Here is a 25,425-nt window from a genome sequence, read left to right on the forward strand (position 1 = left end):
TTCCATAAACACTGGAACTGTGTACCAAAGCAGGCTATGAAGTCAACAAAAGATTCAGCCCAACTTGGTACTGAACTTCCCAGCTATGATTTGTTAGACATTTCTTTGCAGAATAGATCATATGTTCATGATGTCTAGGGCCCTTTTATGACATGAATTAAGAAAAACCCAGGACTGCAGCACAATTCCTCCAAGTCCAATCTTCATCCTTCCTATAAACATACAGAGACTATTTTCTGTTTGCTCACATTCTCATACAGCCGGCTTTATGCTTTTGTTTGCTTAACCACTGTTATGTGAAGGTGCTAAGTGATCATCTGTACTGGTTTGGCAGCCTAAAAACTTAGTATTCATGGATATGATGGAACTGGTTGGAATGCTTAGGGAAGGACATCTGATGCATGACTTTTGCATTTGGGACTAAGATCTTAGGAATTTTGTAATCTTTATTATGGCAATCATAAAGATGAAAAACGCTGAGTTATCTCCAAACATCCTGACCACAGACACCAAGACAAAAACAGATCACAACTGCAGAAAAGTTACTGCCTGTAGAATCCTAGGAGACAAGAGGGCTCATGTGTGTGCCTCAAACACCAATAGCCAGATAGCTGTGGAGCCAACCATGGACTGTTGGTGATAAGAGCCAAGAATTGTTGATAATAATACACTGAGAAAGAACAGGATGTGGCTGGAGGAGAGGCCATAAGGAGGTAGGGCATCACATTTCTGGAACAAACATCCTTGTTCTGGCTCCTGGAGATGAGCACAACACAGCAGAAGTGCAGGGATGAGGCTGAGAAATGGGCATGGACTATAGGAGGGATTGAGACCACCAGGAATCCCCAAAGTCTTCTGATCCATTTCCAGAAAGGTGTAGAGGAATGGACTGCACAGGATTGGTAATTCGCATATAAAGTGAGAAACTTATTTCCAAACCATGGAGATGTATTTATGAAAGGTATTCCAACCAAGCCCACATGTGTGGGCATCCCCAGGACACTCCAGCTGGATTGATGATGGATCTAGGACTGATGATCTGTTCCTCTCTACTTATTTTTCTCTTTCCTCCTCTTTAATTTATTTCTGTTTTTCTCTCTCCCCTTTCACTCCACTCCTCTGTTCAAAACCCATGTGTTCATAGAGATCAGGTCCTAACTTATACCAAATTCCATACCAAGTATGTAATTTACTAATAGAATCTTGTGAGTTTTTTTGGACCCTCTGACTTTTGTAATTACTTTTGACCATGAGTACCTACAAATCTTGAGCACTCTTCCTCTCAAGGGTGGGATGCCACACTTACAACTTTAATGCATGGAAGTGGAAAAAGGGGAAATAAAACAATATTGCATCCAGATAGTCAATAAAATAATTCAACAGAATCTCTTTAACAGCAATTTATTATCATTAAAAGTAACAACAAGTAGTTTTAAATTCTTTTGTCTTAAAAATCTTGTGTAACATACTGCTACAGTTCTATGAAACTTACAGCAAAATTGTATCCCCAAACCACACCGTTCTGCCTGGTCCTCACAGACATCAATGGTGTGGCACACAAACAGCACAGAAATGGATCACTCCATACAGCGATGATCCTTAGGCCTCAAGATGCTACAAGTTATTTTGCAAGAGCTATTAAACATAATCTTTGTTTTCCTCTTTGTTAATATTGCTAGAACAATCAAATATTTCACATAGTTTCTGGTGCCCATGTGATCTTTTAAGAACTGTGTTTTATCCCCATAACATCTTCCTGCCATAGCTTTCCTTTTTTAAATTTTCCTCCCTTAGAGACAAGCCAGGAGACAAAATCACAGCGATATTTCAATCACTCTGCACACAGCATCACGTATTTCCTCCACATTCTGAAGCCAATGTTCAGCCCTAACCCTTACCCTTCACAGTGCTGCCAGAACAACTTGGCAGCATGCAGTTCAGGAATACTACACGCTCCTATTTTATTCTCCAGCTTCTTGGGAGTTCTAGAGCTTAGTTTAAGCTTAAGATAAGTACCCAAGACACCTAACTTATAACTATTTCAGATTTGTGGAAAGGAGCAGTGGCCAGATGTTGCAGGACAGATGCATCTCTGCATTACACAAATAGGCCTGAACAAATCATAATACTGTTTATCATTGGCTTGCAGGACCAAAACAGAATATCCACAAGCAAGCACGCATATCACTGAAAAGAACAGTCCTAATTCTGTCAAGCATTTAATGTGTTGAATTTATTATTACAGTGTTACTCAGTACTCAAAAGTAAGCAGATGCATCTGAGTGAAACCCTTCTGACTATCAGAAATGTACTGAAGAAAAAGAACATGGGTAAACTTCACATAGTCTTTCAGACGTGGTTTGTGTATGACTTCAGATACACTGGACCCTATTAGATGGGATAGGGAATTTCCACATGAACTTCAAAGCAGCACATGAAATTCGGAAATTCAAAGAAAACCAGTCAGTAAGCAGCTTCATGTGCATCTATATACAGTCTGGATTTAGAGAATCTTGGGAAAATTACAATCATAGGATAAAAGTATGGATGAGGTACTAGAGCAACAAATTCCATGAACAAACTCCAATTATGCTACAAGAGTAGTTCACACTCTTCTCTAAACAGACCTACAACTTAAACTACAGGAGAAAAGAGGGTGTTATATTTATTCAGTCAAAAAAAGAATTTTTGGGGTTTGCTTTCAGCTAGATTTCTTGGGAAAGAAAACCCTAAAACAAGAAAAAAATACAGCAAAACTGTGAAATCCTGTCTTATATAACATCCTACACTACTATCTTGCTTTGTAAATGCACCTAACAGCTTATGAATATCTCATCCTTATTGAATAATACCTTAAAGAGTTTTAACTGAGGTAGCCACTAAAACATCACCATACATTAGCAATGCCAACACAATGGGAAAAGCTCAACCAAGATGCTCGAGGAAAGTTAGTTAGCATTTGCTTTCAAAAATGTCATTTTCTCTCTAGCTCTCTTCCTCCAAACCTTGCTTCACTTCCCTTTTCTCTTCTTGCCCATGTCTAACAAACAGCAACAAAGAAAAGTTTAGCTTTCCAGTTCATTTGTAAAATGTCCTCGGATTTCTAAAACTAAATTTTCCAATGAAGAATCAATGAATTTAATTTTAAATGAATGTCATTTAGAACACTGACACTGAAGGACAATCTGCACCCTCAATGACTGACACCTGAGGTTTCAGTTCTATCATCTTCCTGCATCAAGTACTAGAAGCTGTGGAAAGACACTGCAAGGGGAAAACACAGAAGCAGTGAAAAGGTCCCTTTCTTTCCATATATGTAAACAGACAAAGAATCACCTGTTAATTCACTGTCTTTCAAGTACTTGGGAAGTTAAATTGCAATTATGATTCCTCTAACTAAAAAGTACAATGATCTGTCATATCCTGGACCTTTATAGTGGCAATCATTGCTCAAAATGAAAGCATTTTCAAATTACTTGTATAGCTATGATAGCATATGCTCAAATTCAACATGAAAAAAAAATCAACTGTAAGGATAATGAATACCCTGGTATTTTTGAAAACACTTTCAAGATTTTTTGGTGGTCCTTTATCACAGCCTATTTTTCAAGGTAATTCAGAATCTCTTCTTTCAACACCTAAATCACCAACCAACCAAACAAGAAAACTCCAACTGAAAATCAACCCAATTTCTATGTTGTTTAGTACACATATATTGCAAAATGTACATTTGGGTGAACACCTACACTGCACACATACAAGTATATGTACATGTAGTGTAAACATCCAGTTCTGACTTCTTTTTTTCAACCACTATTTGGAATTTGAGTGTCCTCTCCAATAGGCCAAATGTATCTAAAGAAATGCAAAGTTGCATTTCACACATACTGCATTGACCTAAAGCAGCACACACCCTCTGCTTCTAAAATATATACTTACCAGATAAAAAAGCTTGAAGAGAAAAACCATGCTCTCACTTAAAAACATAGAGCACTGGTGAGTGTGACATGCATAATACTGATTTCTCAATGTAGAGCAGATACTGTGTGTATATTCCCAAATATAAAAATAAAATGGTACAAATTGCATGCAACTGTACACAGTGCAGTTCAAGCAATACCAAGGTATTATCCTTATTCTTCTGAAGCATGTGGACAACAGCAAACTGCAGGGTGATAACTGTAATGCAGTCCTTGGGTTTCTTCTTCCACAGAGACAAACAAAGCTACTTTTACTTCAAAAAACTCTAGCCCACAACAGGAAGATACCAAACAATTTAGCCATGATAACTATACTGTGAAGAATTTCTGAATTTTCTTACTCATCTAGATTATATAAACAGGCTTATTGTTTGAAGTATTTTGCCAGAACTCCTTTTTCACAAACCACAACACACCAAAAAGTGTTTCCTGCTTTCATAATACACAGCTGTTCATCAGGTGGAAGTAGATGAAGTAGGTTTATTACAACATTATAAAACTAACCTCATCCTTATGAAGCACATGTAATGCACAAATTAAAGATTCCAGTTAAGCATCACCATATACTAACCCTTTAGGTTTGCATAACATAACCAACTAAGAAATTGTTTCTACTGAAATCATACAGATGATAAAGCAGGCACCTTGCTATATCATACTTACGTTATAGTTTTCTTTTTAAAACATTCCACAACTGACTTTGCTTTTAGGTCACTTTTGTCCATTTCATCTATTTAGACGCTGTGTTACCACTTCTCTGTACATGATAGAGATATATATCAGCAGAAGAAAAATTACAAAGAAATCATCCAAGAACCCCAGAATTCCAAACAGAGCTTCAGGAAGAAAATCCAGAGGTGAAGCCAGGTACAGCAAGGCTCCAATCAAGCAGAGGAATATTCTGATGCGAAACATCCAGAAGAGGCCCCCGACAGAAAACATCTCCCTGAAAGCATGTCGCAATAAAGTGGGGAGATCCATAATTCTTTCCATAATCTATAAAGAAAGAACACAAACTTAGTATTTTGCCTTAGTAACTCATCCATGCTAAACTGAAGTTTCTACTACTACATCTTAGAATCTGTTAGTTTATAGGAATTAAAACAAAATCTGGGAAGAGTTAATGAGTTTAGTTTTACGAGGTAGAAAGTCAGATTTAGAATGTATGTTTTCAAGAAACGGACAAACTATGTTACTCTACAATGAAGAGCATACACTTAACACACATCACTAGAAAATATACCTGCATCTATTATGAAGGAAAAGCAAGGAATACTAGAGGAAGAAAAAACCCACTGGGTAAGTTAGAAACAGCAAACAGGTTAACTGGAGTGAAATGCAAGAAAACAAGGATTGTAAGAAAAAACCTAACAGGTAAAGTAGAACAAGTGCAGGGATTACAGTTTTTCAGAAACATAATACCCCTCTCCTGGTGTATAAGCAGTGATTCACACAAGTTTCCAAAGGATGGATGAAGCTTCAAAGTAAACTAAAGAACCTTTAAATGAATCCATTCCTGGCTCTTTTCCATTTTGCTACTATTATTCTGCCAATTTAGCAAGAGTCAGCTCAATAGAAAATATTCAGGTGTTTTGTAGAGACTAGTAGAGAGGGGTGAACTTTAAAACTATTTTAAACTGGTTCCTTTCAATGGTACACAGTTTCCACATAGAGCTGTTTAACTCCATTACAATGAGCTATTGCCATAGCTAAAAGAGCTTTTGAGAAAGAAATTTTGTAAGTGGTAACACTGCATATAAATCAAGGACAATTTATTTAATCCAATTAGGGCTTTAGTGCAGATTTCTGGCGTGAGCTCAGACAGGTTACTGGGTACTAGACACAGCTCACAGAGAGGTCTAATGGAGCCTCAAAGGCAGTTTAAATCTTTTCTGGACAAAACCCGTACTTTTTGTGGTTCAGAAAAATCCCCCTTCCTCTTCTGTCTCTTTGTACTGTACATTTTTCTTGCTAATGTTTTCTTGCTATATCAAAATCCCATTACAAATGAAGACAAGCAGGGAGGTTATTAATAGGCATGTGTGTGTGCATTTCACCTTGCAAAACAGGATATGCACACAGGAGATGGGCTCACAAGGCTGACTTCCTAAGATTTGTAGAATTTTGACCACCTTTCTTAGCTATTTACTGAACAAAAAAATCTGTTTTTCTTCACTCAGAGAGGAGAATAAAGACTGTAATATAATCTAGGGTAAATATTTAGAAATCTAGACAGCATATAGCTGTCTGAAGAGAAAGGCACAGAGCAGAATTTCAGTCTTCTAATCAGTGTAAAGAGATCAATGAAGTGAATATTCTTCCATGCAGGTCATGTATTTCATTAAATACTTTTACTGACTAAATATTAATCCCTTCAAATAATGATTCATATCTCAAAACCAACTTAACACATGAACACTTGAGGAAACTCAAGACTTACTAGATTCTCACAACAAAAAACCAAGTTTCCACATATTTTCATAAATGACAAATAAATAATTTTGAGGTCTTGGGTTTGACTAACCATTTCAACATGAATTTCCTAAAGAAAAGTTGCCTAGGCCCTAAGCATCAGAAAGAGAAAATCCATATCCCAGGGGGAAAAAAAAAGAGAAGGGGATAAAAGGAAACCACAAAAAAATTGCTCTCAAACTCTCCTGACATCACTGACTTCCAATCAAATTTACCCAAAACTTACCGATCTGGGCTGTCCTGAGAATCTTCGATTATAATCATTAACATCTTGAAACACTTGGGCTGCACCCTGCTGATCTTCACCAAAGAGTGGTAAGAATAGTGTTACCTAGGAACAGCAGGGAGATTATGTTACACTGTAAACCAGTCATCTTCAGTTAACTATATAGAAAAAACTTTGGTTTAGGTGAATAGTTAATAGGAGAATAAACTGAAAAATACTAGCATGAATACTGCTATTAAATTTTAACTAATTAAGTGCCTACAGCTCCTTACAGAATATTGATTTTTAAAGAGATTGTTAAAAAAGTGCAAAATAACCTTCCTTTCAAGAGAGGCTCATATGTTTTTTTCTGAACATCTAAATGCTTTATGCTTCGTAAGTGGGACAGATGATTTGGAGAACAAAGTTAATTTACCAAATTAATTTAATTTTGTTTCCTAAATTGAAAATCAAATAAAGCAATCATTTCCTTTTCTATACTTAGAATTGCTCTGCATGACAACAAACATTCAGCAAAATTACAGTTTTGCTTATGGATCTTCATACTGAAATAAATTAACAGAAAAGTTATTAACCTTCAGTTCTTTCACAAGGACAGAGAATTTTGCTCTGTTCTTGGGTTAACTTTCATGCAACATAGAGAAACAACATATATATTTGAATATGACCTTATGCATGTTATTTTCCTGCACAGGAGTTGCTGCAAACTTGAGACTTTTATTTGGAAGCAACATACAGGTATAAAATGCAGATTATCATAGGAAACAGGCAAGGCATAGCACTTGAAAACATTGGAGTCTTCAGAAGCTTCCTCTATATCTGGCGATATAAATCTGTGTACCAGTCACGTTTAGGAAGGAGAGCATGAGCAGATCTACATTCAACTTCTGGTCCTGTCAGAAACCTCTTTATTGCTCATGTTCATGTATATACCTTTCCCTTCCCCATTTATAAACCAGGGTGAGAACAAACACATAACCATGCAAACAGTGCCACCTAATATATCTATTACTCACAGGAAGGTAAATGAAAAAATATATAAGGAAAGACACTAAAAAAACCCACTTATTTTCCCCTTTTCCACCTTCCCCACCTTTATTATTTGTGTCTTTTTCCTCACTGGCTACATTCTAAACCTTCTCCTTCTTCCTCCAGCCAAATCTATTTTTCTTTCCTTCAGCTGTCTTACAGTCATTGTCCTGCTGATACAAACAACCAAAGCAGGATATAATGGAGGGGGCAAGGGCAAGAGTTATATAATTAATTATAAATTCATAGCTCAGTAATTTGTGTATTGCTAAAATAAAGATGTACTTTTGTTAAAACATACACTATCAGACTCAGAGATCCTAAGCCTTAATGAGTTGCAGGAACATATTTCAAACTGACAATGTAAGTAAGTTGCGTAGGAAGTAAGTTAATGCTTGCTCTACAAAGATGAAATGAATAATATGTACAATTTAAAAATAGGGTCAAAATAAGAAATTTACTTGGATAGGTCTTTTGATAGGGACAGAGGGAAGGGAGAAGGTATTTTTCAGGAACCAGTAGTGTGCTGCTACTGGCAGTCTGCCACAACAGCCAAACCTTTCAGATGCAAGTTCTGGTAAAAGAAGTTAAATAACATCCTGAACAGAAAGCATGAAAGAATCATAGTTAAAATCTCACAATTTTCTGTTTTCATAAACTCTTCACAGAAAAACAGCAGTTATCACCACAGTTCACTCATGTTTGAGTTGCAGGAACAATCTGAATTTTTTAACCATTTGTCAAAGCAAGAAGTTCAGAAAAACTGAATGACCACCATTCCTGTCTCACATATCCCTCTACATTCTGTCAGTTTCTCAGACTTCTTTATCTGCCAGCCTCACTATTGCAGCTCACATGTAAGTGCCTCGTGGCAGGCTATCCTAGACAGCCAAACTGACAGGTCCATGATGACTTAAACATTACCTACCGTCTGCCTGCAGATTGGACAGCGGATGGCACCCAGCCATGAGCCATACCTCCAGTAGGCAATAATGCAGGAACCTGGTGAAGGCAAGTAATGCACATTTAAACTCCTGAGATGAAAAACACATTGCCTGAAATTATATGTTACATACCAAGGGAAAAAACAGAAAGTGCATTCAAGCAGTTAGGTTAAATCTACATCTGATGTAATTTTGTGTACAGCATTCACTCAAGATACCAAGAACTAACATGTTCAAATTCAATGCTATTAATGAGAAAAATCCTGAATAGGTTCAACTGAATTAGTAATTTTAAGGCATTATTTCCTGAAAAGACAACAAATTTTGAATGATTAAGTGAAGAAGAAAATAATTAATTTTTTTACCATTTTAAAATTTACAAGTCACAAAAATGTCAAAAGATGTAAAATTTATCCTAAAATTTGGCTTTATCATCATCAGTTTCAACAGATTAACACAAATATAAAAATGTATTTTATCTGTTTTCCAAACTTGCTTTTTTAAAAATTTAAACAGCTAGGCATGGTATACACTATATAATTCATAAAACTAGATAAGTGCAGTGAAAAAATCCTATTGGGAACCTGAAGGAGATGAAGCAAAATGTGACATAGGGTTTTTGTATATAAACATAGACTCAAAAAAAAAAAAAAAACAAAACCAAACACTTCAATCAACTGTGCACTTACTCATAATTCTGCAGGACTTCTAAGAAAAAATATTCTGTGACATAAAGAGTATTTTATTCTTTCTAAACCATTTTTTTAAAATGGTACATATCCAAATGTCCTTCAACCTCTTCAGTTTTTTACTAAACCGGAAACAATTATACTCTTTGACATTTTAAAATTAACCAGTTTAATTCCTGATAGCATAGAAACAGCGCAGCACACTCTTAAAGTGACTATTCATAAATATATTTTCTCAATTATTTATAAAAAAATTATTTATTTTGCAGACGCAATGATAAACAGAAGCAAACAAGGTTTTGAATTAGGATGCCTGAGCTAGTGCCAAAAATTTGTATTTCTGTTCCAGTTTAATCTTTGACTTTTCTTGCTTACCACAGAAGAGATGTCCACAGTTTGTTTCTATAGGAAATGTAGCCTGTTGCAAACAGACTGGACACGACATATCTGTATAGAAGCGATGCCGATCACCAACAGAAGCATCCTGCTGGAACAGCAGGAAAATGCAAAATGTTAGAGATAGTATTTTGCATCAGTCTACTGAGTTCTAAAAAATAATAATAAATTGTATTAATTCACTATAAGTATGCGAAATGAGAAATATACTTACATGTAAAAACCAAATATACTTAGATGCATTGATGCAATAAGCAAGTTCTTGTGAAAGGACCATCATTTTCCCTTAATCTATTAAAGAAGTGTGCCCTTCTTTAACCAGTCAAAGAGCACAAAGAAAGAACCTCCTTGGTCCTTCAAACTGAGTCAGGTTAGACTCATGCTGGAGCATGAATAACAAACTTAGACCTATATCGTTACTTCATTATCCTGAGTAGTTCTGTCCAGAGTCAGGTAACTAAACTGTGCTGCTTACCAGCTGCAGCATTTAGTGCTTCCAAGCCCAAACACAAATATGAGCTTGTGCATGCCACTATCATGAAACAGTTTTTCTCCCCATTTTGCCTTATTTGTCTTCCACATAAATATGCAGCCATTATTTCAAGAAGTATCATGATGAAAGACTGTTCTCAATATTCTCCAGAAGTATGGCCTAGACTCCACCTGTTCAAACTGGATGCAGCCGTAGAATCATTGAATGGTCTGAGCTGGAAGGGCCTTTAATGATCATTAAGTTCCAATTGTCCTGCACTAGGTATGGCCACCTTTCACCAGACCAGCTGCTGAGAGCCCCATCCAACTCTGCCTTGAACATTTCCAGGGATGGGGCATCCATAACTTGTTTGGGCAGCCTCACCACCCTTACAGTAAAGAATTGCTTCCTTACAATCCATCTCAACCTAGCTTCTTTCAGTTTAAAACCACTACTCTCTGTCCTGTGACTAAAGACTTTGCTCAAAAGTTCCGCTCTGTCACTCTGTTGCCTGGCTCTTGTTGCTGTGCCATTGTTCTGCTATACACAGTTTATCAGTCCAAACATCTAAACCTTGTCCTGTCTCAGCAAACTGTACTCCAGATTTCCTTTCCTTTACCCTTAAATTCCCAGAAACATTCCAGGAAGCACACAGCATAATCTAACATACTCCACCTTGTGGCAAAAACTTCTTTGAAAAGAGAACCAACCAAAATGTAGTTTTGATTACTTAACAGATCCACTAAAAAAGGCTATATTATCTCATTACTTGATGGATTTCAAGGATGCTTCTGCACAGTAAGTAAGCTCCCACAACTCTCAAGATCATCTTCTTCCAGAACTCAGAGAAGCCTACAGTACCCCACATCAGTGAGCTGAATGATGCCCAACACTTAGTTCAGCACCTGATCAGTTTGAAGCTGCTGACGAAGAGCTCGCACTAGCTCTTGATTTTCTGGATGTATGTTCTGATGTTCATTTCTGTGAAAGGAAATACAAGCAGTAAAAAACCCTGTGATCCAACACTGAAAAACAACTCACTGAAACAAATACGAAACTCAAACAAAGGGCAAACAATCCTTTTTTCCTGTTGAATGATTTTAAAGGATAATAAATGATTAAGGAAACAGGAATTTATTCTAGATTATAAAGTTACTTTGGACACTTAAAGCTGTATAGAAGCAAGATTTTTCAGAGAATCCAAAGTCAACCATTAAATCACGTTAAAATTAGACTTTAATCTGAGAAAAAAAATTAAGCCATGAACCTACAAAAAATGAAGTTGCTTAAAAGCTTTTTTTATTAAATACACAAAATTATTTTTCATTTTTGTCTTCACTGCACTGCTAGTTTCTTATTTGTTGGTCTACTCATAAATTACTAATTTTTCACTCACTGCCTAAGCCATAGAGTTGAAACCTCCTAATTACTTCAATTTTATTTGCTACATGACATTTGCATAAGAAAGGGTAGACAAACTTACATTTAGAATATTGGATTTATGTAACTATCAGCAGACTGGATATAAAAAGAAACCACTCTTTTAAAATAATTCATTTTTTGAAAAGGAATGATTCTACAGACAAGCAAAGTACAGATTAGGTATGCCAAGAAGAATCATTGGGAAAGGACACACTGAAGAAAGAAGGATGGATATTTTACAAATTTGAAATTCAAAAGCATGATGGGACAGAATTGAAATTAAAAATATGCTGACAACAATCAGAGGTGTTAAGTTACAATAAATATGAGCCAACAGCATATTAAAAATGTGAATTTTTATGCTTTATTAATATGGACTTAAAAGATGATACATTCGGCTTAGTATTCTTGAGATCTCAGCTGGATTCTGTTCTCCATTTTGGGCTAAATGCATCGAAACACATAGAGAAGTTGGAGGAAGTTCAGAAGATATAAGGACTACTGCCCACATTTTTCAAACATTAGAGAAAGACTTAAGAAATGTCAATACATATATAGAAGACTGTTCATGGAGTGAAAAGCGGACAGGTTAGGTATTTAGTGCTATAAATATGAGCAATTATTTCCCAGTTACCAAAGGCTTGTGGAAACACATTTCTACTGCACAGTGTACACAATCAGACAAAATTTCCTCAGGTTATTTTGATCCATCCCTGACTAAAAGTTAAATCAAAAAACAGGTTGCAGCATTCCAATATCCTTGTAGGCATATTGAGGCAAGTTGATCCTCTGTTAGAGATGAAGGCTGGACTGGCTGAACTTCTAGGACATTTTTTGGTTGAAGTTATATTATATAATTTCCTCAATGGCTCTAGAAGCTTCTGCAATATTGTCTTTCACCTAATGTTGTCTGTCATACATGTTATATTTTTCTGTTTTACTGCTACAAAATGAACATATTTCACATCTTCATTTTGCCAGAATGTTTGATACACATCGAAGTTCAATTTGACATATGTACACAAGCGGAAAGTGTGAATTGTAAGACAGTTTATTCTGATTTCTCCATAAACAACTAATTGCAAATTTGCTAATGAAAGTGTTCATTTATATGACCTTACCCTGGTATCACATACTATGACGAAATCATGAGAGCATTTGCAGAGCTGCAGAGGTGACAGCATGTACTGTCACTTATGCATAAGGGTGAGGTAGCTGAAAACCATGAAATGTTGAGAAAGGGACAGGCAGAGCTCAAGACATAACAAATTCATAACTTCTATCATGCAATTAGTGTGAGAAGATAACTGAAAAAAATGAAAACCAATATGGTGCCATGTAATTAAAGGCATTATCAAACACAAGCTAGAAAGAAATAAAGTTAGATGTAGAGGTCTTTTGTCTCCGCATTTCTGAATACTAGCATGCCAAAACTTGAGGAAAAAGGTCTCACTATGGAAAAATTGCATCATGTACCACAGAGGGCCCCACCAAACTATTACTATTGGAAGGAAGAAGACTGCCTACTCATGCAGTGTGCAGTTTCACACAAGGAAAGAGAGTAGTTAAGAGGACTGGTGCATGACTGTGCAGTGATGGACACACTGAATTTCCACTTCTGCTAAAAATAGTGACTTGGTCTTATAATCAAACCATATGATGGATAGAAAAATGAGATTAAAAAGATCTAAACCTGTAGACCCATAAACATGGAACAGGTAAGTCATCTAGAACAAATCACTTGTAGGAAATTAAAGGCTCAAGCTTCCTTTAATTTGCTGAACACTGAATTTTCCCAGTTTAATATGTGATGTGACAACCTACTCACCAGTTTAAAAGATGATGGAAAAAATCTGACTTCATTTTATCAGAATTTGTAACTCAAAAGCATATAGGCTTCACAAAAGTATCATATATTGCCTGAACTACACACCTGCAACTTGTTACATATGTTAATTATGTCTTGTAAGTTTTTCCACCGGAAGGATGAATGAAGCCTTGATGTGATGCTTCATTCAGTTCTTTCACCTGGAAACAAGTGCAACTATTAAATCCCTTAATAGCTCTCTCCATATTCTGCTTCTGCCCCTTAAAATCTACTGCAACACATACTCCTTGCTCCTCATTTCCCTTTTTATTCAGCTCCTGCAATTCACTACCATAAGCTTTCTTTCCTGTATATTCACCCATGACCTGCTCCTACCCAGCTTAAGTATTTCAGTTCTGTTGCTACAGAAGCAAGAAAGGCCAAAAAGAAAAGTGGGGCAATGAACATCATATAAGGAACACAAAGACCACTCTACTGTCTAAGGTAACTAGAGAAGAAAAAGAAAATACTCTTTTTCTCCCTCACTTCCCCCTCAGTGCTAAATAAATTAAAAGTACTATAATTTTTGTACTATACAGGTTTTCTAGCGTACTGTGCAGATTTTGATGGCAACAATACAAAGGGATGAAGAGTGCTGCTGAATACAGACAATTTCAAAAAGTACCAGAAGGCTGTGCAGGGACCTAAGAGGATACTGGTAAGACTTTCTTTCAGCCATCAGTCATGGAATCACAGTCACACAATATGCCAAGGTGGAAGGGACCCATCAGGATCACTGAGTTCAACTTCTGGCCCTACATGGACACCCCAAGACACATATGCATGTGAGTATTGCCCAAACACATCTTCAACTCTGTCAGGCTGAGACTTTCCTGGGGAGCCTGTTCCAATGTTCAACCATTTTCTGGGTGAAAAACTTTTTTCTGATATCTAAACTAAATCTCCTCTGACTCAATTTCATGTGTTTCCTCAAGTCCTGTCACTGGCTACAAATCATACAGTGCAGATCTCTAAAGTTTGGAAGTTCTGTGTTTTCAGTTTGCTTGCCACTCCAGAAAACAAATGACCAAGGTATGTAACAGGATTCACAAACTTTTTACCTACCTCATTACACTGCAGACACAGTTGATAAGTAGCCTTCCTCCCTAAGTAACTCCTCATAATTGATGTATTGTCTCCCTGAACTTAGTTCTGACTGAACTCCTGCTACTCTTCCCAGCTGCTGACTCTTGTTCCACTCACTTTTTCTTTAATGTTTCTTACTTGACTTTCTAGAGTTTTAAAAATAAAGTGTTACATTTCAAACTAAACACTTAAAATTCAAGTCACAACTGCCAAAAATGTCAATATGAAGGGCAGAGAAATCATAACAGACCACATGAAAAAGAGGCATTCTCAAAGCACAGTCAGTAACTGAAACAGCTTTGGGAAAAAAAAAAGGCAAGACGAGGTGAATGCACTTTTTAAGATTCCATTGATCTCCTGGTTCGGAACTGCAGCACTGCCTTGCAGTCCAATCAAGTTTTTCCACCTATAGTTTATTTTGTAGCTTGTTCTCAAGTAACTCTACCTCAGCAATAATTCTCATGTAGACATATCCTCTTCAGTAAGTTCTATGACACCACTGTGTCACTAAAACAGAATTCCCTTGGTTTTGAAAATTGTTTTGTGTTCAGAAGCTTACACACATCAAAAAAACCCCAAAAAACCAAAAAAACAAAAGCCAGTCTGAATCTCAGACTCATTTTCCCAAAACACATAGGCCAAGATATTTGTTACGATGCAAAAAAAACTCTGAAATTAAAATAAGCTTTGATAACTTGATCATTAAATTATTGAATTGTGAATTGAACATTTTTAGTATGGAATGCATATTGAAGTCCAGTGTTTTACAGCATGCTTATTTGGACAAAAAAAAATTAGTCAATTTATTTGGATTTGGGTTTTTTTTCTTTTTTGTTTTCTTGGAAGGAGACTGCAGCTAGAATATACACAGGAGGAATATATCATTTCAATATAGGAGTCATCTACAAATCTTTATTTTATAACCAAATACAACACAGCAGCCACACAGACTGTGAATTTAACCATTCGCAGTCTTAAGGAATGTTGAATACTACTCAGTTTGATTATCTAAAGATAAGGAAGAGCTAAACTCCACTTTTGATTCTAGCTGTGCCAAGCAATTAGTTAAACATATTCAGCAATCAATCACTTCCATACTGTAACAAAATCACAGTTTTTATGTACTGATGCACAAAGTTGTCAAGGAAGTTAGGATTTTTATAAAAAAACAAATAATTCCTGTCAACACATTCTCACCTTAAAAGTGTATATACCAGAGCAGCAATGAAAGTGAAACTGAGCACAACTGCCACCAGTACCTGGTCACTTACTCCTTCTATAACTGAATCATTATCTAGCTTCAAACTTTGAACTTCTGCTTGGTGACTGGCCATCACAGCTCTAAAATGTAAAAAGAAATATATACATATATTAAAACATATGTGCACAGATATTTCAAACACAGTTACAAACAGTATGTAAACAGTATAGTCATTGCTGGGAGAATAGAGTGGTGCAAAATTAAGGAATGTATCAATTTTTACCAAACATTGAGTTTGTACAGGAATAGGCCATTACTGAACTGGCCATATTCTAAGGAGAGTTACTGAAAAAAACCATTCTAATGACTCTTATCAAGATCACTATCAAGAATTTTAGCTATCGCACACCACATCATTGCTGGTAGGCTAAGACAACACAAAAACTTAACTTTCAACACTTATATGAAGGAAGTAACAAGGAATTTTAATTTTAAATGCTCATTTGGATACAGAGGATGCATTTTAAACTTCCTTAGGGTTTTCTGTGCACTCTGTTTTCTGTTTTCCTTATGCTGGAAACATGGAAAACTTGAAAGAAAAATAGTATCAGGATTCCCTAATTAGATCACTTTTTTCACATTTGTTTCACATTTTTAGCCACCAGTGACAAAGGCTAACATTTTATTAACCTACAGCACTAACTTACAGCGGGAGACATGCAACATAAAATAGTTTCCAACCCACTGCTGAATCACTGCTGTTGCAGTTCAGGAAGTGGAAATGAACTATGGCTGTGAATATTACGAAATCAGAAGGGTAAAACTGACTCTGTCAAATGACATGAAAAGTCATACTGAAGGTCTGTCCACACACAATTGAAGTATTTTCCATGAAGCCAAAATAAAATCCCAGTATTGGTTTCTGATGGCAGGGTAGGACTGGTATCTTTTTCTCTGTTTCCTGGTCCAGCTTGCAAGCCAAATCAGTGTTTCACTACACCTCAATGTGTCATTTTTTATTTAAACCTTGCTGTCTAGCAAGTATCACCAAACACCCTCTGGTCCTGAATTAATTGCAAAACTGAAATGGAACACAAGTCATCAGGATTTTAGTGGACACCTATAATGACTACCCTGTTAAGATTTCAACATGTCAGTCTATTGCTAATAAAAAAGCATCATCTTTTTCCTAAAACAGCTACTCTCATCCTCCACATTGTTTCTAGTATAAGCAGTGTAACTTTTTTCAAACTTCCTTGTATTTGTGGGAGCTGCCTTCTGTAGCAACAATACAAGAGAAGCTGATACATTCTAAGAGTATTGTTAAAAAGTGTAAGTTGTATTATTAAGTACCATAAGAGCAGAGCAAACTCGTGGAGAACAAGGGGAGATTTCATTAATCATTGTCATGCTTTTGGGCATTCACTGTGAAAAGTAAAATGGAATGATGAAGCATATATGAAGTGAAACAATAAACTGAGTTATCCCAAGTGTGCCAATCTGAATTGAGACTATTATTTCTATAACTATAGTAATTTTTTTGCTAATTACACCTTTTAACAAGCAACTGTGTCACAGTATTTGGAAAGACTAACTTCTTTCAAAGGTGGAACACCACTGACTCATAAACAGGCATGTCTAAAGTAGGTCAATGTTTACACATGTTTTACATATACTAATGAATAAAAGACCATATCTTTGTGAAAAGTTTTACACAGGAACACGGGCCTACACAAGGAGTTAGAGCATTTTTCTGCATAGCTAGTGACAAAATTACCTTCCTATAGCTAAAGTCAAGAAGTTATGATGTGAAACTTTTCTGAGCAGTGGTTCCCTGGTGCTGAGGATCTGAACTGGCAGGTGTGCTGTGATGCCTCCCTAAGCTCAACCTTCCTGTATATTTAATTTCTTTGCATATCCAGTCCTGAAGAAGCTTCTCTTTCTTACACTACACCATTCTGAGACAACTATTTTCCACAACCATGTATGATGATATCTTCAATTTGTATGTTTTTCCTCCTTAAGTATCATTATCAGTCAACTAATTTTTACTCTGTCCCACTGTTTTTTGGTTTTTTTTCTGGGCTGGCCACTCAGAACAAAACCAGAATTAAGTGATGAGGAACTGATATAACTCCTCCATTGCTCCACATAAGCTCTGTTAGCATACACAATATGCCAGCTACATCCCATTATGAATTACACAGAGTTTTGTTGTTTTTCGTCTTTTTTCAGAAATACCTGTTGTGTCAGAGATATATAGATGATTTAACTGTACCTTTGGAAGGCAAGTGTTTCTTACGCTAATACCTGAACTTCATTCGTTACTGCTTGCTTGATGCACTTTGAAAACAACACATGAATTATCAATAACACACCAATTTAAATCAGTTTCCCTGAACAGCCTTCAAGACAACTCCAGCTCTTCTGTCCCTGTATGCTCCTCGCAACAGTATTCAAAATTCTTATCTGCCTACCATTAACAAAATCACTGAATCTGCTTGCCTTCATTTCTGCTCACTTGCCTTTCTTGAAACACAAACTAAGGTGCTGAAGTTAGAATCAGAACATCAAAACTAAAAACACAGATCCTCACCTTCTCTTACTTCCTGGACATAATGCCAGTTACTTTGTCTACTTCAGCCCTGCATTTTGAAACATGACTTTCTCAAGAACCGCTTTGACATAAGGAGTGTCCAAGAGAAATTATTACACAGTCTTTCTCTCCACATAAACACCCTGAGATACTCTGTCTTCACTCATGTATCCATACTGCAAAGACTATATAGAGGGGCAGTGGAATCTCTGCTTCAGTCTCACTCTCAGCTGCTTCTATCACTGAATTTCAGAAAAGACAAACTATCAATGCTTAATGCTCATGTTGTTCATATTTTAATTTACTTGCTGTTTCTGGACAAGCAACAAGTGCTGTGTATATTTTTCTTATTACTTCCAGCACATTTTCTGAATAAAATCACTGCAGTGGTTTGAATGTATGATAGGCTAGGTAACTAAAAATAGCTTCTAAGAAATCTCACCTCACAGTGCATGTGTTTAGCAAATGTTATTCTTTCAGCTGGTGCAACTAAGAAGCAAGCTGTAGATTTACTCTTAAATTGTGTAATGAAGATTCATTTCGTGGCAGAGACAGCCAGCCTTGATAAAGACCAAGTGTGTGTCAGAGAAAATTTCCAGAACCAGAACTTAACAAATATATCTAATCACTCCTAAAATAGTCACTGTTAATAGTTTGATGCAATTCAAGAGAAAATTAGTATGGTTCATACTAAATTCCATCCATTGATCCATTACATTTATCTGGCTATGAAAAAATAACAACATTTCATCAAATTTTTCCTCATATAACTATTTTCAGATCTGGGTTCTACATCACAGGCTTTTTAGACATTAAATTACTTTAAAGTTTTACTTTCTTTCTTTCTTTTAGCTTTGTATTACCTTGTTTCTTTTTATAATTGCAAAGAAGGTTTGAATTTTTTTGCTCTGAATCTATCTTTAATATAGTAAATTAATTCTTGTCTACACTAGTTCTGAGGTAAGCACCAACTGCATAAGATTACTTCAGGGGGAAAAAAGGCAGTAATTGAAAAAATATTAAATTCTGATAAATTATTTCTGGTTATACTCAATACTTTTTTCAGCCATTTCACATTTCTTAAATGCAGGCATAACTCCACTCTCTGTTCCAATGACAGGATGAAAACCAAGTAATATCTCACACCAAAACTGGAATTTATACAACTAACTTCAGAATGTTAAAAATATCAACCACAAACTTTTATAAACTGACAAAAATGTTGGGCCTTTTTCCTACATTATAAACAACACCACCAAAGTTAAAATCCTAAACCACGGATTTCTGTCATCTTATCTTCAGACTACTTGCTTCAAGTAAAATAACTCAGAAGAAGGAGAAAAAGACAAGGAGTTACTCCTTCATTCCATTACGGCCACATAAGTTACAGCTTGACATTGCATCCCAGTAGACTGGGATCAGGTTTATCTCTGTGAGGGTTCTTGATGGCTAAAGAGTGTAAACAACCTCAGAATAAATTGCTTACAAAAGATTTTGCAATAGAAAGGAATGCAATTTACTGTTTGCAAAATAATACAGTTTTATTTGTAGATCTTTTAGTAATTAATCATCTGTACAGAAAATCATCTTGTTTTTATCAGCTTTTCTCAGAGTGATCACTGACAGAAAGTAACACTAACTTTTTTTTTACATTTTAGATAAGAATCTACAGATCTTTTAAAAGCTATGTTTTCCCTCTGTGGTTATGTATTAGCAATGCATGCAGATTAAAGTAAAAAAAATAGAACTATAATGAGCAATACTGCAAGTACAATATCTTTTATTCTTAGAAATACATACAGATAACATTGAAGTGTTAGGGAGTGAAGGCATACATCAGGGTAGATGTACAATTTCTTAGTTTTTCAGATCTGAAAAGTATTATTAGGACTTTCAGTGTTCAACATAAAGCCCAGCTACAACAACACTCTATGCCATGACTCATAATGACATGAAAAACAATCTAGTCTCTACTGTGATATGCTAAATAGCTATCCAAAGTCAGAATTTTCCTCATAGTTTTCTCAAGTATTTGAAATTTTCTGAGTTTATCAGGGAAGTGCCATATGATAACACACTCTCAAAACCAAGAGATTTTTAGGACCCACTACCAAAGGAATGTGCAAGCACAGTAAAAAAGGAATAAGAGGCTCTCTTAATGTCTGAGAAGTAAACAGTGAGATACAAGTTATTAACCTTACTGTACTGACTTTGTGAGCATGGTACAATTTGCTCAACAAATTTAAAGGTAATTTGGATAACAACGTGTCCTTTATGGGAGTGAACTAGATGAGAAAAATGGAGTTTTGGGGTTTCATTTATTTCAGTTTTATTTTGCGTGTTTTCCTCTTGATGCATATTGGCAGCCACCATCAGATCTTGAAAAAAGTTATAAAGTTAAGACAGTGATGGGGAGCTAGTATGCAAGCCAGAACACCAATTTCTTCTGCCAGTTGATTTATATCTGCAAAAGCACATCCCTGCTCTTTGAAAAAGATGTTTAATTTGTAGAGGTTGTTTTCCAGGATAAGCTAATTCATATCCAACTAGTCAAATACCATAGCTCATGCTTTCCTAACAACAAAAAGGCTTTAATCCCCCAAAATTTTCTTCCACATAAGAGAAACAAACAAAAAATTGGTATTATTTGTATCAAAGTTCCTATAAGATTGGCAACATAAACCAACTTTTAAGAATTTAAACATACTGAAACAGAGCATATTTATTCTGTAAACCCATCCCCTGAACATATATTATCTTATGTTGAAATATCTATGTGCATAAATTTAGCATATTTCATTTAAGAGAAAAGCAGGCAAAACTTCTCAAAATAAAGTAAAATTCTTATATGTAGGGCAAAAATTGAGACCTGTCTCATCAGAAGCTATCTAATTACTTCCTGTTTCAGGGTAGTAGCAGGTCATGGGCCCTCTCTGTGGCTGACAATGGAACTTTGTGAATGGATTTGACTCAGCAAAATGGATCCTATAGGTATTTATGTTCTCTTTCTTTAAGTGTCCAAAATTATGCTCAGACTACATTCAGAAACAACTAACAACTGCAGGCATGGACTGCACATGATGAACAGTGGAAGTGTTGAGACTCTATGAGTTTACTAGTCTAAATCCTAAATCAGCTAAATCCTGAGGTGATACATTTTATTCAGGTTCCTTAGTGCACTAAAGTTGGACTTAGAAGAAACAGTGTAGGCAAATGTAATATTCAAAAATAGAAATAATTGAAATGGTTGATGTTTTTTCTTAGAAAAAGCATTTCTGAGGAAACTCAATTTATTAGCTTTTCATTTTTGTGAGCACAGTCTTACTTGAATAAAGAACCACACAACAACGTCTAGTACTAAGTACCTCCCTGTATTACAAAAATGAGTAGGATTAAATCCAAAGGGCACATTTACTAACAGATTTTTTAAAAATATCTAATACAACAACATAGAAATTGGTGAGATACATTCTGTGTCAAGGCTGTTAAAATGACTTGTGATTATCCTACTAGAACTTTGTGCAGCCTGTTAATACATCATTATTATGAGTTTGCATCACCTTTGGGTTTACAAATCAGTTCAGCTGGTGCAAGAAATACAGCCAAACTCAGCTGTATAACCAGTTATATGCTCACTATAAACCGCCTTTGCTTTCAGGACTGTGCTGACTACATTTAAATGTATGCATACTCTTGGCAAAAAAATAATGGAAAAGGTCTGAACAGTCTTGCCAATAGAGAGGAGAGGGCCATTTCAGCAGGCAAGTAATGATTTAGACGAGTATAAACCAACTGAGGCACTTGCCTGATAAAGCAGGTTTCTGCAAGGTCTGAGGTCAGCAGTCTTTGAGGCACATTTTTCCTAAAGAGGAGAAGAAAAAAAGAAGAAGAAAGAAAGCAGATATTCTACTTTTTCTGAAGGAATCATGCTTTGCAAGTTGAAATAATGCAGCTGCAAACAACAGGTGCAAGGCTGTGATGGAAAATAACCCAAAATTAATATACCATTCTACTAGGAAAAGAAGACATACCCAATAATTTTTCTCCTGAGCTCAAAACCATATGGACGGTTTGAAGCAAACAGACAAATTCAATGGCCTGTTTAGCATTACTATTCTGAGTATCTGCCTGGGTGATGTATGACTTGTGTAAAATAATTCCCAACAAAGTGTTCCACCACTTCACAAGGTCAAAACATACTGGAAGGTATAGAGTTCTAAACAAACCGAATTCATAGGCAGATAAGAGCATGAGAAAGAGCCTGCTAATGCCTTCAGCTTGGATAAATTACTTCCCTGGTCAGACAGGAAGAAAAAGAAAATATTGTCACTTTGTTATAATAATCCTTACTAGAATATGGTAATACTTCAGTTAAGCATTAGGAGGCTTCAGATCACTCTTAGGAAAAGTGTCCAAGAATTTCTCAGTGTAGAAAGCACTACTTCCATATACAACCTCATATCTAAGCTAGATAGCAAAGCAAAAAAGGATCACTACATTTGCTTGTGTCAACAAAATACAAGCTACACCTCATGGCAGCAGGCAAAGCAGAGTGGGAAATGAGACATAGAGGAAGATATGACAGAAAACTTAAAACAATGCAATGTACATGTGAAAGCATTGCTTGTCAAGAATACCAATCATGTTGCCTAAAACTTGGAATGGGAAGTTGGTAGTTGTGCAGTTTTCTAAGACTAAATTTATTCTGAAACTGAAAGTTACCTTCAAATGAAGAGCTGATCTATAACTTATCCAGCAGATTATACAATGAGACCAGTGTGAAAGCATTTTCCCGGGAAAACCTGAAAATTTTCATAGGTTCTTACAATACTCTCCAGCTCAAAAGAAGCTGACATACAAGGAGCACTCAGACTTTGTCCATGCTGTTGATTTATGAAATGGAAAAACTCTGAGAAAACGGGGGGAAATAGAGACAGTTTCTGTATGTGTGGCCCTTCCTGTTTATATAACCCTCCACTGTTATCAGTGCCCTGTGCTTGCTACTCCATGTTGCTGCATGTCAGACCCCTTGTTAACTGATAGGGAACTGCAGAACTTATCATGATGCCACACCCTCTCATCACAAACTTCAAATAATCCAAAATCCAACACGCTACTGAGAAAGAGTTACTCGAACTCCCCAGGTGACCCAACTGCAGCATGATGGAGAGCTCCTCCGGCTGGGGCACAGCAAGGATGCAGGGGCACTCTGGCCACAGACAGACTCGTCTCTGAGATAAAAAATTAAGTGAATCACCTAAGAATCACACAGAACCAATTAGGCTGGAAAAAGACACCAGATCATCAAGTCCAATCTAAGACTGTCAACCACAACTTGACACCAAGTGTCATGTCCAGACTTTCCTTGAACACCCTTGAACACATTGTTCACTCCACCCACTGCCACTCCATCACCTTCCAGGGCAGCCCATTCCAATACCTAATCACCCTTCTTCCCAAAACATATGCAAGTCACCACTTGCAGCTAGTGCTAAGCAAGTAATTTATAGAATCATAGTATGCTGAGAGATTGGAAAGAACCTTAAAGGTTATCCAGTCCCAACATCCCCATCATTTACAGGGACAGGATCTCTCACTAGACCAGGTTGCTCAAGTCTTACCCAAACTGGTTTTGAACAGTGCCAGAGTTGGGGCATCCACAACCTCCTTGGACAACTTGTTTCAGCATTTCAACACCCCTGACATAAAAAAAAATTCTTCCTGCTATCTAGCCTAAATTTCCCTTCTTTTAAGTTTGAACCCATTAGTTCTTGTCACTACAGTCCCTAACGAAGAGTCTCTCCCTGGCTTCCCTCCAGATTCCCTTCAGATGCTGGTAGGTGGCCTGATCATTAAATTTACTACAGCAGACCTTTGTGGAAAGGAAGCTAACATTGTTGTCTTCTCCAAAACCATAGAAGAATGTAGTTAAGGCTGCTACATACACAAGCCAAGCCACATTATAGTATGTCTGTGAGTGTAGGGTCATTTCTTATTCCAAAAGGACAAAAACCTTGTGGGCCGGCTCCTTTCACTAACAGAAGAACGTCTACGTTCTACTCCAAAAAGGGAGAAAAACCTTGTAGAGGCCACTCCATCCAGAAGCCAAGCCACACTACACACCAACCTCGATAATGTCTGTGCTATAGTTCACCATCCTCACAAACCCACGCTCCAGCTCTGCCGGACACTCTCCCAGCCAGCTCCTCCGCCGCAGGACACACGGACACACACGGACACGGACACACACACAGAGACACACACACGGACACACAGACACGGACACACACAGACACAGACACACAGACACACAGACACACAGACACACAGACACACGGACACACACACACACACACACACGGAGTGCCGGGGAAGGGCTGCACACCCCTCCTACCCGAGGGCCCGGCGGCGTACGAGGTGCCTCGGCGGGCACGCAACGGAGGGGTTCGCGCCTCCCTCGCCCTCCCCAGCGCCCCCCGGCCGGCCGGCTGCGAGGGCGGACAGTCCGGTCCGGCCGGGCCCGCCCGTGCTCCCGCGGTACCTCAGCCGCCGCTCGCCGCCGGCCCGCGGCCCCGCCCCGCCGCGTCCCCCCGACGGCGCCGGGTCGCGCCGCGTCCCCGCCCCGCCCCGCGGCCGCCGGGCGCAGGCGCGCGGCCGGTCCGTCAGGGCGCGGTGACGTGTCGGCGCCACCGCCCGGCCCGGGACGGGGCGGGGCGGGACCGGCGGTACCGACCGGCCGCGGCCCCGCAGCCCCGCCATGTTCAACGTGGAGAGCCTGGAGCGCGCCGAGCTCGGCGAGAGCCTGCTCACCTGGGTGAGTGCGCGCTGCCCGCCCGCACCGAGCCGGGCCGCATCTCCGGGCCGCGGCGCCGGGCGGCTCCCGCCCCGCCGCGGCTCCGCTCCGGCGATGGAGGCCCCGCGGCCCGCACCGCGCCCGGGCCGGGGTCGGCGGAGCGCCGGCGGCCCGGCCTTGCTTTAGTTGGCGCCTTATCTTGGCGCTGCGGGTGCCCGGGCAGGGCCGTGCTCCGCCCGAACGCTGCCCCTG

The 25,425-nt window shown here is 37.8% G+C and overlaps 2 protein-coding genes across 15 annotated transcripts in view; one reads left to right on the plus strand and one right to left on the minus strand.

Annotated features, from left to right (window-relative positions):
- Window positions 1–1,385: 1,385 nt before the first annotated feature.
- Window positions 1,386–25,139, minus strand: RNF170 (ring finger protein 170; the record flags this gene model as incomplete). 13 transcript variants are annotated; one of them, XM_079331305.1, is made up of 8 exons in its annotated part: window positions 1,386–4,976; window positions 6,679–6,783; window positions 8,636–8,709; window positions 9,716–9,824; window positions 11,114–11,189; window positions 15,781–15,924; window positions 22,186–22,242; window positions 24,922–25,139. In XM_079331305.1, the coding sequence occupies 8 exons, from the start codon at window positions 25,137–25,139 to the stop codon at window positions 4,707–4,709; spliced, it is 1,053 nt and encodes a 350-aa protein (XP_079187431.1). In that variant the 3' UTR covers window positions 1,386–4,706. The 13 variants fall into 13 exon arrangements, with proteins under 13 accessions (XP_079187431.1, XP_079187426.1, XP_079187438.1 ...); XM_079331300.1 differs by having other exon boundaries at window positions 9,716–9,827; XM_079331312.1 differs by having other exon boundaries at window positions 15,855–15,924; window positions 24,922–24,981.
- Window positions 25,063–25,425, plus strand: part of HOOK3 (hook microtubule tethering protein 3) — an 89,802-nt gene continuing 89,439 nt past the window's right edge. For both annotated transcript variants that reach the window (XM_079331277.1, XM_079331276.1), the window contains exon 1: window positions 25,063–25,194. In XM_079331277.1, the coding sequence (XP_079187403.1) occupies window positions 25,138–25,194 (57 nt within the window). In that variant the 5' untranslated portion in view covers window positions 25,063–25,137. The remainder of the gene's footprint in view (window positions 25,195–25,425) is intronic.

This window comes from Erithacus rubecula (assembly GCF_903797595.1).
Source record: "Erithacus rubecula genome assembly, contig: SUPER_Z_unloc_2, whole genome shotgun sequence".
Taxonomy (NCBI): Eukaryota; Metazoa; Chordata; class Aves; order Passeriformes; family Muscicapidae; genus Erithacus; species Erithacus rubecula.